This window comes from Anoplolepis gracilipes, chromosome 16 (genome assembly GCF_047496725.1).
Source record: "Anoplolepis gracilipes chromosome 16, ASM4749672v1, whole genome shotgun sequence".
Lineage (NCBI taxonomy): Eukaryota > Metazoa > Arthropoda > Insecta > Hymenoptera > Formicidae > Anoplolepis > Anoplolepis gracilipes.
In genome coordinates, this window is record NC_132985.1 from 321,438 (window position 1) to 334,040 (window position 12,603).

The 12,603-nt window shown below is 35.7% G+C and overlaps 1 protein-coding gene across 11 annotated transcripts in view; it reads left to right on the forward strand.

Moving 5' to 3' along the window:
- Window positions 1-12,603, forward strand: part of Patronin (calmodulin-regulated spectrin-associated protein patronin) — a 54,867-nt gene that overhangs the window by 38,964 nt on the left and 3,300 nt on the right. For 5 of the 11 annotated variants that reach the window (XM_072907831.1, XM_072907829.1, XM_072907830.1 and 2 more), the window contains 17 exons: window positions 207-288; window positions 579-798; window positions 926-1,457; window positions 1,609-1,775; window positions 3,399-3,578; window positions 5,028-5,161; window positions 5,303-5,456; window positions 5,537-5,735; window positions 6,035-6,267; window positions 7,000-7,174; window positions 7,344-7,624; window positions 8,031-8,324; window positions 8,450-8,686; window positions 8,808-8,985; window positions 9,613-9,735; window positions 10,353-10,448; window positions 11,073-11,171. In XM_072907831.1, coding sequence (XP_072763932.1) covers window positions 207-288; window positions 579-798; window positions 926-1,457; window positions 1,609-1,775; window positions 3,399-3,578; window positions 5,028-5,161; window positions 5,303-5,456; window positions 5,537-5,735; window positions 6,035-6,267; window positions 7,000-7,174; window positions 7,344-7,624; window positions 8,031-8,324; window positions 8,450-8,686; window positions 8,808-8,985; window positions 9,613-9,735; window positions 10,353-10,448; window positions 11,073-11,171 — 3,384 coding nt within the window. The remainder of the gene's footprint in view (window positions 1-206; window positions 289-578; window positions 799-925; window positions 1,458-1,608; window positions 1,776-3,398; window positions 3,579-5,027; window positions 5,162-5,302; window positions 5,457-5,536; window positions 5,736-6,034; window positions 6,268-6,999; window positions 7,175-7,343; window positions 7,625-8,030; window positions 8,325-8,449; window positions 8,687-8,807; window positions 8,986-9,612; window positions 9,736-10,352; window positions 10,449-11,072; window positions 11,172-12,603) is intronic. The other 6 variants (XM_072907832.1, XM_072907834.1, XM_072907835.1 and 3 more) reach the window with 6 other exon arrangements.

Consider the following 12,603-nt stretch of genomic DNA (forward strand, 5'->3'; position numbering starts at 1 on the left):
CGGAAATTTAACATCGTGCCCTTAAGTGATTTATTGGAAGCTTTATTTAATGTAACAAAAGATGTAATTTTATTTATCTGTTAAATATTTATGAATATATTATTATATTACTTTTCTAAATATAGTTTGAATGATAAATGAACTTTTCTCATTTAATTAAATATATGTATATATGTGATCGATTCATCATTAAATAATTTTTCCAGTTGCAAAATCGGCTCCGAGCACAACTGTCAAAAAGTCACAATCTTTGCAACAAACTGCCGAGAGTCATCCATACGACGATAGGTATGTTATTGTTTAATGTTTAACGTTTAACGATCCACGAACTGCACGATTATTTTGTTATCAATAAAAATTAATTTAAACGTATAAAAATCAATTTCTATACAAAAAGAATTTTACCATGCATTATTATTTATATATAGACATTAATTCAGTTTTAATATATAATTTAAAATATATTTAATAAAATCTGTCTCTCTCTCTCTCTCTCTCTCTCTCTCTCTCTCTCTCTCTCTCTCTCTCACACGTCTTTTATCCTACATATTATTGTGCATTCGGTTTATCTCTCGTAGACGACTAGGTAGTGAAGAAAGCTTCGTAGTGCATCGTGGCAAAGGCATTCCCACATTGAGCTCCATGGCTGACGACAAATCCGTATCAAGAACTGAAGCCGCGGGTCGGCCAAGCAACTGGGAAGAGCAACGACGGAGCTCTTATGCTGGACGTCGATCCAGACGAAACAGTATAACGGACGATTCTCAGCTGACCATCGAGAACTTTGGCGGATCTCAGGTACGTAGCCGAGGAGGAGCGACTTCGCGTCTTATTTCGTCCTGCAAAAAAAAAAGGAGAAAAGTGCGTGAGAAGATTGTCTCGAGGAGACAAGTGGTATGATCACTGTGATTTTTTTTTTATCCAGGATAATTTACACAATTTTGGTAGAAATCCGGATAAAGAGGTAGGCGCGCACATCGGCAAACGCAGCACGACCGAACCGACGTTGCCCGCGCGATCCAGCGTCCAGGATGTGTACGGCAGCGGCGTGCAACACATAATCGCGGACAACGGTTACAACGGCAGTAATGGCGGCGAGGAGCCTCCGCGACTGCGACGACAGGCGTCCAACAGCAGTCTGGATAACGTCGCTCTCCGGCAAATTTTACATTCCGGCGTAGAGAATGACGGCGGTGGCGTGGATAGCAGCGATAATGGTGACGCCGTAACGAAATTGGCCAGTTTCGCGAATCTGAACAGGCAGAGCTCTGAAAAGGGAATCAATTTCACGTATATGGAACAGGAACGGCAGGATGAAATTAAGCAATCGAATAAAAGACACGGTCAAAGTAACGGCAACGGTGAGAAGAAAACAACTTTTGCCACTCTGCCAAACACAACCACATGGCAACAACAGAGCAGCCAGCAGTCGCAACAAATGGAACAACATTCTATTGGTAAATTTCCAACATACATGTATAAAGTGAAAATTTCATTTAAATTTTATGTATGCCCTTCTTGAAAATGAATATATTTTCATTACTTGTATTATATTCGTGTCATTTTTGTTATCTCTTTGAAATTACTGAAAATATTCTGTGATAATAGATGAGAACGGCGGTAATACCATAATGGCCTCGCAGTTGAATAACATACGGCTGAAGCTTGAAGAGAAGCGACGACATATAGAGAATGAGAAGCGAAGGATGGAAGTTGTTATGTCGAAGCAACGGCAGAAAGTGGGCAAGGCGGCATTCTTGCAGGCGGTTACCAAGGTAAAGCATACGATTCTGTAGATATAATTAAAGAAGACTGTGTAATACACATTGATCTACTTCAATATTATTATCGTTATCAATTCTGTTGTATCAGTTCTACATATATCATTGTTATAGATAGTGATTCGATGTTTTTCTTTTCTTTTTTTTTTTTTTTTTTTTTTTAATTTTTCTCCATAGAAAGAAAGATGCAAGCTAATAATGAATGAAATTGAAAACAAATGGAAGTATTACAAATTATGAAATGCTGAGTGTTTCATCGAAACATCAGATCTGCCATGTTGCGGGACAGCTACTTTTCGAATCTAGGCACGGGTGTTTAGTATAAAGCAATGTGAAAAACGTCTCAGAAAGTTTTTTTTTTGCTTTTTGTTTTCCGTGTAATATTTTTAACTGTGCAAAATTGCAAGTCCGATTGTATGGCATTGCTTTTTTTAGTGATTATTTTATTACTACAATTGCTACAAATGTATAAAAGTATCAGAAATAGTAATGTCATTTGTTAAGTAGATGTAAAATATATATATTGCTCAATCTAAGATAAACCCCGAATTTTATCATATATACTTATCTGTTTATCTAATTTTATTTAGGTATAGAGAATCATCTTGGTTATCGTCGTGTAATCGCTTTTGTGTTGTACATAGTAGGACATAATCTCTTTTTTGTTTGCTCCGTAAATAATCTCGGTTATTAGCTATGTTGTCCTAACACAATTCTCTTTCTGATATTTCAGCTGTACTTGATGGTAAGCGCATGCTAATGCACTGTGAATCTCTGTATTATAACAAGATTGAACATTTCTATTTAAATCACATTTCTGTTCAGACAGAAATTGTGTGTCAGTTTGTAAATTTAATGTTTTTCTAGCACTTGACAAATTTTTCTTTGTAAATATAGTATCAATATCTTGGAACTAAAACAATCAATGTCGTTCAATTTTTCATTTGCAACAAGATATATATATATATATTTTTATATATCTTTTTTCTTTAATTTTTTCTTTAATTATATTTTTTATTTCTTGCATCAATGTTTCATTTTAGTTCCAAAGTATTGATAAAGTCGTGAATGCATTGAATGTTAAACAATATTAAAGAAAAGTAGAAATAGGTTCATCTTGTTTAAGGCACTGCATGCTGTAAAGAAACAACTTATACATATATATATATATATATATATATATATAATTTCTTATGAAAAATTTATTTGTATAAAGTACAAAAAAAGGTATTAAATCGAAAAATTTTAAATATAATATACATAATTAATCAAAGTATGATCGCGTATAATGATATAACGTTATCTTTTTATAGTATTAGTTGAAAATATATATTTAATTTTAATTTTATTTTTTTATGATAAATTTCCTTACATTTATAATTCTGAATTAGAGATAACGTAAATATTACGTGTTATTGTAGTTTAAGTCAATTGTTCAATTAAGCGATATGATTTGCGTGCCATTTTTTGGATGAGCTTTGGCACTCGATGCGCTTGAGTGTAATCTGAACTTTGGCCATGGGGGAGACGTACTCGACACCATGGTGTTTGGTGACGGTGATTTGGTGGCGGACTCTAAGTACTCTTAACAAGGCACGCTGGTTGGGCTGGTTGCAGGGTAAGGTTAAATCTCCCTCTTCGTCAACGTCCGGGGGGGACAGTCCGGCCGAGACAGTCGGTCCCCCCACTCCTGTAACCTCCGGATCTTCCGGGGCGACTCCGACGAGCGTTTCCGAGGCGTCCTCTGTACCCCAACAACCCTCTCAAGAAAAACCACAGAGACCCTTCTCGCTCAAGGTACGATATTATCGGCAAGTGCAAGTAGTTTCACGTAGACAAGAAGAAATTATATATTTATCTTTAACATTCCCAATAGAATGATTATTATACGCGCTTATGCGAATGGCTTTCAAACGTCAATTAAATTCTTTCTTTTTTTTTCCATTTTTAAGACGCAAATGTAGTGAAAGAACAGTGAAAGTGTTTTTTCAAACTGATTATTTTCCCTCTCGATGTTTAGATGATTCCAAAACAGGCGTGATAATGTTATAAACTGTACTTTGCCGCTTCGTGTATTTACCCTTTCAGTAGAAATGATTGTAAAATACTTTTCATAATGAACGATTATTATGCTTCTCGACGCTTTTTTTTTTTTTTTTTTTTTTTTTTTTTTATATTACAAAGGAAAACGAAACCTTATCGAGATGAGTGGCTAATTTTTCTATTTTGTGCTAATATAATGCCCATGCATGGTAAAATACTAAACACTCCCTGGAAAAGAGTAGCGATATAATTGCTTGCATTAACGTCTGTGTCGGGTGACGGTTATTCAAATAATTTGATATAATAAAACACAGAATGTATCGGAATCGTAGTACAAGTGAAATGAAGATGAGGAATCATTTTAATTTCGCCTTTATCGTGATTTCCAATATTATATATGATCTCTCTTTTCTACTAATAAAAATTGTACATTTAAATAATAATAATTGTATATATGTATTTCTCTAATAAATATCTCTAATTAGCTTTACTCTCTTCAAACATTTGTTTCCATTTCTAATTGCATTGTTACTACTTATGTAGTGAGTCATTTAAATTCAACAGGCATAATTAATGCGCTCACCGAATTAAACTTACACCGAGAAATCGGAAAAATTCGAGAAACGAGCCTTGACATTATTCCAAGTTACATAAGATATTGATCAAACAGTCGGATAAATGTCATGTATAGATCGTGTCACCAAGTTTCCAGACTGTAGCTAGATCAATCCATTGTTGTCTGTGGATTGTCAATTATTTCGAACGTGCGAAGAATTAAACCGAACTTTAATCATGTTTTACTCGTGCTTACTTCGGGTAAATATTCTTCGTGTAGCTTTAGGAATAACGAGATGTCACGTAAGAATATACAAATGTAGACGAGCGACAAATAATTTAAATATATACGTATATATTTCGTTTATTCATTACATTGCAATAATTTTTAATTCGTGCGAGATGAATTGCATCATGAATCAACGAGTGTCGTTTATTTTAAAAATATACAATTTATAAATTTTAAACTTTCAATTATTTTATCATAAGTATTATTTGTTATGAAAATTCTTAGGTTCTTTTTATTTAAAGGGCAAAAGAATACAAAAATAACTTGAGCATTTTTATATCGCAATATTATAATATGTACATTTGTAGCATCGTGTAATCTATTTCTGAAACATTTCGTTTCTTTGATAACGAATGTAGGAAATTAGTGAGGATGTACGAGACGTCGAGCACAAGTGGTTGGAACACGACGGTAACGCGCCATTCATCGAAACCAGACGCACTCCGGATATCGAGAACATGGATCCCGAACAATATCGTCAATCTATAACACAGTTAGTATCTGTTCTTTCCTGATTAGATAAAAATGAAGAAGTAAGAATACGACGAGTGGAATTGTTTTACGTATTTCACGATGCATTAGCCTTTTCTAAATTATAACGTAGACACACATAGAAAAATGTCATTTGTCGCAGAATGAATACCAGTCTGAGTGAAATTCAAGCGGACATACAGCGTTTAGCGAGCCAACAGAACCAAATACAGCAGCAACACTTGATGACGCAACATCAAAAGCAGATGCAACAACAGCTTCAACAACTGCAGAGTCTCAGTCACCAGCATATGCAAGTGAGTGTTTTTCATCGAAAGTGCATTTCGCTTTTTTTTTCGTTAACATCATCGTCTCAAAACTTTTGTCTTTCTTATAGACTTACGGAATACCGCCGATGAATCCGTTAACGCCCAGACTGCAGGATCCGCAGCAATCGCAGTTCTATTTGCACGACCAACCGCAAGTGCAGAGGAGAATGTGGGGTCAGCCAGCACCCGCTCAGAGCCTGGCCAATGAAATGGCCGCGGTGGGCTATCAACAGTCTATGGATTCTCGATTTAGCCCTCAACCTGCCGGTACATCATCTTTATTTTAATAACAAGGCCAAACTGCGAATCAATCAAATTCCACAATTGATAAAATAATTTGTAAATTATAATATACATTCCATATTTTAACATTGTTGAACCGACATAAAATTTCTTCGGATATTGCTCGTATATTAAAATAATTTTCTTGTCGTCCAAAGTATTTACTCGTAAAATTTGTTTTTAGATATCGAAATGTAACGGCTATATTTCTTTTTTTTTTTTTAATTTTAGCGTGTATATGTCCTAATGAATATAATTTTTTAACGTTTTTTTTTTTTCTTTAGCTTATCAACAGGATATGCGCTTATACGCGGATCCCACGAGAACTTGGGCCGCACCGCATCCGACACAAAAGGGATTCGTTTTGCACGATACTCAGGAACCAAGGTACCTCAACGGTGGAGATCATAGTTTGTGTAATAATCAAATGAGCCATCCCGGTCCCGGGACGTATCCGGCGTCTTCGCTTTTCAACCAAACACAAACCACATCTGCTAGTCCGCAACATCGTAACGCTGTGAGTATTCCCATAAAGTTTTAAGTTATCTTTTCTTCGTGTTCTCTTTCCGCTGTAACAAATGCAAACTCGGTATAAGAACTCTATTATGTCTTTATAGCTATCACACTTTCTTGTCTCACACATACATACGCACATTTATATTTGTACCAATAACTTCTCTGCATACAATGCACGCATACACGCATCATTTTATTACAAAAGATGGAAAGACGAGACGAGACTGAACGCGCTGCACCCAGCAGCGATTACACAGCGTGAGTGAAAAGTTATTGTCGAGCATTCACGATGTATGTATTGATCATCAACTCGATTTGGTCACCTCGATACGAAGGCTCGGCTCGAGTTGCGTATATATACGTATGTATGCGAACCAGTCGGTGATGTAATGTACGTTTATAGACACTTGTTCTTGACACCCAACATGGTAGACACTACCCACATCGGCAGGTATATGCGGTTGCGCTGTGGCTCGGATTTACAACCTTCTCTCTCTCTCAAAGTGATTTGTAAATTTAAATAACATGTATTTCTTTTACTCGTCGTCGACCGTTGCAACTTCACGCGAATGCTTCCGCTAGGTTCGTCTCGACTCATTTATGTCTCCATCCATGACTAGATACTATAAACAAAAGGAAACAATTACTGAATTATACAAGACATTAGTGTTGTGATAATATATTGTGATAGTGTTTTCAGTGTATTTATATATATATTTTTTTATTACTTTAGGTTCATCGAATAAGTCAGTTAATTAGTGACAGTCCCGAGCCTAAGAGATCAACTGTACATCATATCCCGATCTCATGCGAAAGTCCGACAGAAAAGAGGCAGGTTACCGCTTTACACACTTCAGTACCAGCTCCGCCTGCAGATGATATGAAGCCTCAGAATATATCTTTCATTGGTAATTAAATTTTATATATTCTACCCGATACATTCATCCGTATTTTACTATTTTGCAATAATTTTTCTTTGCCATCTCTTTCTTTATATTAATTCAGGAGAAAATGACATATAAAAATCTCTCTTTTTAAATCTTTTTTTTTTTTTTTCTTCTTTTTTTTGCTTTAAAGGCAACGATGACGACATCGCGCAAGGTATTCGAGGTTTAAACATCACGTCGGGTAGTCGTACGTATAGAATACCATCGCCAACCAGACCCACGATATCGCAAAATTCTTTCCAACCTCATCCGTCTCTAAGAGAAACGATCTCGTCACGTTCAGCTACTCCGGACGTTACGCCTCTCGATTCCACGGACGCGGGAGAGAAAGGATTTTACATTTCCTTCGACAATGATGCTCCCAAAAAGCCAAAGCCGACTCTCAGGGTGAAAAGAATGTCCCCGAAAAAGGTGAACGCACTTGCTATGAACGTTAATAAACGTTTTTTTTTTTGTTACAATCACATCTTCATATTCCTAACTGTATTCTCTTGTTTTCCTTTTTTTTTACGTTACTCTCTTATTACATGTTTGTGTACTCGTTTGCAATGCATTTTTGAAAAATTGTCAAAGTTATTAGAATATATTTCGACAAAAGTATATATCGCGAACTAAATACCGATTCCAATTTTCCAAAGAGATGTAATATATATTTAAAAAAAAATGATAACCTGAAATAGATTGCAAATTTAAATTTTGAAGCCAAATTCTTGATTTTAAGAGATGATTTCACGTCAGATAATGTTGTTAATTATCGCAGCATGTACATAATATTTATGTATAGATATTTTTAAAATACAATTGATTGTTTCTTTAGGAGCGAAGTGTATCGTCATACATTGAGCACGAGGACTTTTTGCGTTCTGAATCGCCCCCCGTTAGTGTAGTCGAAAAGCACAAGCAGATAGAAGCTCACCGAGAATTAGAACGGGAGAGATTGCGGCAAGCCGAAGAAAGGGAACAGCAGAGGCAAGAAATGAGAGACAGAGAGCTTAAGAGAGAAATGGAGAAGGAACGACAAAGGGAGAAGCAGCGTGACGGCAATACGGAAGGCCGACATGCTTCCGGAGTTGGTCTAGTAATTGGGAATCAACTTACGAATCCCGATCCAGTATGTGAATTGCAATAATATTTAAACAATAGTAACAAACACTGGTAGTTGTTGTACAGTACTTTTTTCAACTACACTTATACAATTCTCATGAAAAACATTCTTTTAATCAACTCTTTCTATAGAACTCTATGGACGAAATGGAGAAGAAGAAAGAGAGGATAATGCTAATGTCGCTGCAGAGAAGACAAAGGCAAGAGGAAATGAAGGAAAGAAAAGAAATCGAAGTTCAGGCGCGTAGAGAACAAGAGAAACTGAAGATAGAGGAGAGAGCTCGTAAAAAAGAAGAGGAACGACAGAGGCGAGCCGCTATCTTGGAACATCATAAAGTGAAAAAGGCCATAGAAGAAGCGGAGAGAGAAGTGAGTGTGTGCTGCAAATTGTATTAATCATTGACAAATATAATTAAATAAATTATAAATAATATTTTTAATATTATATGTATATTGTTTTATATGGTTGTAATTTTATCGTTTTTCTTAGGGCAAAGTAATTGATAAGGAACTTCTCAACGCAATAAATCCAGCAAAATTACGTAACAAGACTGCGACCGCACGACCACGGCCCAAAACAATTCACGGAGACGCTGGTACAGTGTTGGATTCCGGGGCTCTTACACCTAGTCGCGGGAAGAAGGGTTCCTCTTCTAACTTGAGTACAGGTAAGAGATGGCTGTTACAAATCATACTCGCAGAAAATGAATAATCTGTTGCAACGATCGATACTTCTTGGGGATTAGATACGTAAACAAAAATACAACATGTTAAAATATTTGTTGTATTAATAAAATTTTAAAATAACAAGTATTTCTTACAGTTACTCTCGTCTGTGCGAAAAATTAAAATTTCTATTTTTACATCCAATCACCAAGAAGATAGATCTTTACAAGTTGGTTGTGTCACAATGCATTCCCTCGTTATATTCTAATAGCAACAGTCTCCTCAATGTTGTACTGTAATTTGCATTTATTCGTTGCATGACAAAGATTTTTACAATCAGAGCCGTTTTCTTCCGTAATCTTAGTAATATCACTCTTGCTGTATTAATTGTTTTTTTTTTCTGTTGTAATTGGTTTTTTTTCTTTTAAGAATTTTCACCCAATCACACTATTCACGAGCTCCGAATTTTCTCGTCTATGCTAGTTTATCACTGCGTTAATGGTTATAATTCGCTAGATTCGTTCGATGAGCTAATTGAGAACAAGCGTGGTCACAATTTGAATGCCAAACTAGAATAGTACAGAAAATACCGAGCCGATTTTTGTTTTGCACTAACACACTTACTGTAGCGTCGCTGACCTCCCCGACGATGAGGCGAGACTACTACCGGGGTTCGCAGGATAGTCTCACTGCTGCTCATCTCGATGATCGACGTTGTTCCGGCCCTCTTTATCGGGGCGGCAGTCTCAGGGGTATGCACCACACACACTCTCTGTCTCTCTTTATCTCTCACCGCATATATCTGATACAGTACATTTACATCTGATACAGTACACAACCCATAAATTTTTCTATTTATTGTTTTCTTTTGTTTTTCAAAAATTTTAGATGCAAAAGTATCTACAAAATAAATTAAAATCCAATTAATTGATTTATATATGAAAGAAAGAAAGCAAGGAGGATACTATATGATGTGAATTAGTATAAATGTATAGAGAACAAAATATCGCATTAATTATAGTATGTGTAAAGGAAAAAATTGAAAAATGTTAATTTAAATTTAATGATGAAAATGGTGATATATAATTTTTTAAAATAATTTAATTTTGCTAAAAAAATAGTATATTTTAAGAAGCAAATTAAGATAGTTTACTATGTTTTTTTTTTATTAAAACACCTTTATTTTGTTGCACTTGTTTTTTTTTTAATTTGGCATGCCATATATATTGTTTTTCGATATCTGTAATTTGATGTATAATGTATAGCAGATGCATATGAATTACTTGATATATATCTAGATTTATAAGTAGTATAAAAAAATCCTGCAGTGAATTAAAATCAATTGTAATAGAAATACCCCCTTTTTTAGTATCTTCTGTAGATTCACCCGATGATGGTAGAGGCTCCTCGCCTTGTCGCAGCGTGAATCAGCTCGGTCGACGTGGCTCCTACAAGACTTCCAGAGGTGGGTTTGATGTTGCTTATATGATTTAACTGCGAGAATGTCGCAGGCTCTCTGTACGATTGTTATCGTTTTTTAAACGTTGTTTGGCTTGACAAAAGTAGACTCATTGCAGGATGTATCACACACACATTGGTATGGGCAGAACTATCAAAATCTTACGATGAATGTGTGTTCAAACATTTGTTTAGCCTTTGATTATACTCCTACGAGCGATCAAATAAGATCGTGTCACTTTGCGGGTATGATTGTGTTTTTTTTTCCGTTTTTTTTTTTTTTTTCATTTTAAAAATTTTTATTTTTAAATTAATTAGTAGCGCCTTTGTAGTGAACGTCTCTTTCAGTTGGAACGCAGCCGTTTGTTCTGCACCAAAAACTGCACCGGCCACCTCAGTTCTCTCGATGTACCCTTGCGGATAGCTCGTAGTTACATTCGGCTCCCTTCCTCTTCCTTCTTTCCTACTCGCTTATCTTCTCCTCTTTTCCCATGATGTGTACGATTGAAACATCATTCTTTCCCAACTTATTTAATCTCTCTTTCTCTCTCTCTCTTTCTCTCTCTCTTTCTCTCTTTTTGATCGTACATGGCGTTTTGAGTGTAACAAGGCAAACATTGCGTTATTGCAGATGCGCAGGAGTCTCAACAACAGGTTAGAGGCAGGCCTAAATACCAGACTTACCAAAACTTTAAGGGGAGAAAATCTAATTCCCTGATGAATTTGTGCGGTAAGAAGCACCACAGTGACTTGGAAATACGTTCGATCTCTCCCTTCTATATCGTGCAACAGTCTCAATGTGTCCCGTGTATATATATATATATATATTATAATATATGTATATTATCACACTGCCCCTCCGTTTCTCGTAGGCAGAATAGCACTCGCGCACTCACACGCACACACGTATACGTAGTGGCATGATGGCGACAGGCTGGAGAGCACAGGTGACAGTGGTACCTAAATGATTCATACACGCACGTCGCATTTTTCGTCTTTTTTTTTTTTCCTTTTTTAGTGTACAAAGTTAACGCAAAGTTCCCCCGACTTGGCTTCACGATAAAAGAATTTTGTTTCCGTGCGCGATGTACGACTTATTAATTATTATTGATTTGCGCAAAACGCTTTTCCATTTCCTGGCGGCTTTGTCGAGGCGGAACTTTGTCATTTTCTTAGGACGATTCATTTTTTGCTGCTGTTGCTGCTGTTGCCGCGTAGAGAAGATTCGATTGGAGGCTTATTTTGGGCTTGTTGTATAGCTGGTTTTAGGTATATCTTGTCGATTGGTGTTTCTTCCAGATTTATTCTGTCAATGGCTGTGGTATCCGTCTATACGATAACTTTCCTGATTCATTTATCTAGGTGTCCCGGTTTATCCTATCACCTCATCTTGGATATTTCACTTTTTATCCCTTTGCTGTTTTTTTTTTTTTTTATTTCCAGGAATCATGGTGACGAGAGGTATAGCAAATTCATTGAAAATAAAATGTTTAAACGTGTGATGGAAACTCACTTTATGTTTCTCGTGTTCGGAGTGCGAATGAATTTGCTATATGTCTATTATTTAAAGTCAGTAATCGATCGAACGTTTTTTCGCATAGCTCACGGATTAATTCGTTAGTACGAATAGCATTGGCTGGTAAATCATCACATTATTATCAATCAAAAAATTCCTAATTTTTCTATAATTAGTACACATTAAAGATTCTCATTATTTACATTAGAATCATTTTAATACAGTCAGCAGTTTAACGAGCTGATAGATACATAACATTTCAAAGTCTCTTGTCAAACAATGAAATATGTTTTAATGCTCTGAAAATATTTTTTTTTTTTTTTTTTTTTTTTTGTAACGAGATAAAGTTGCGAAAAAATAGACGTTCTTTAAGGTAAGCAAGGTGCCTCGTACATCTGTAACAAGTGACTAATATGTTCTTTGGGGGCGGTGGCTAACTATTATTAATAAAACGAAAATCTTTCTTCTGATTGCTTCTGGCTGACAAAAGGAAAGAGAAATCTATATGCAATCACAGGAAGATTGTAATATCATCTTCTATTCGTGTTTGTAAAAAGTATTACATGTTCGCCTCGCCTCGTTGAGATCTCTATATATATCTCTTATATACGCGGAGCGTACGTTCGCAAGTGCGAGTAATGATAAA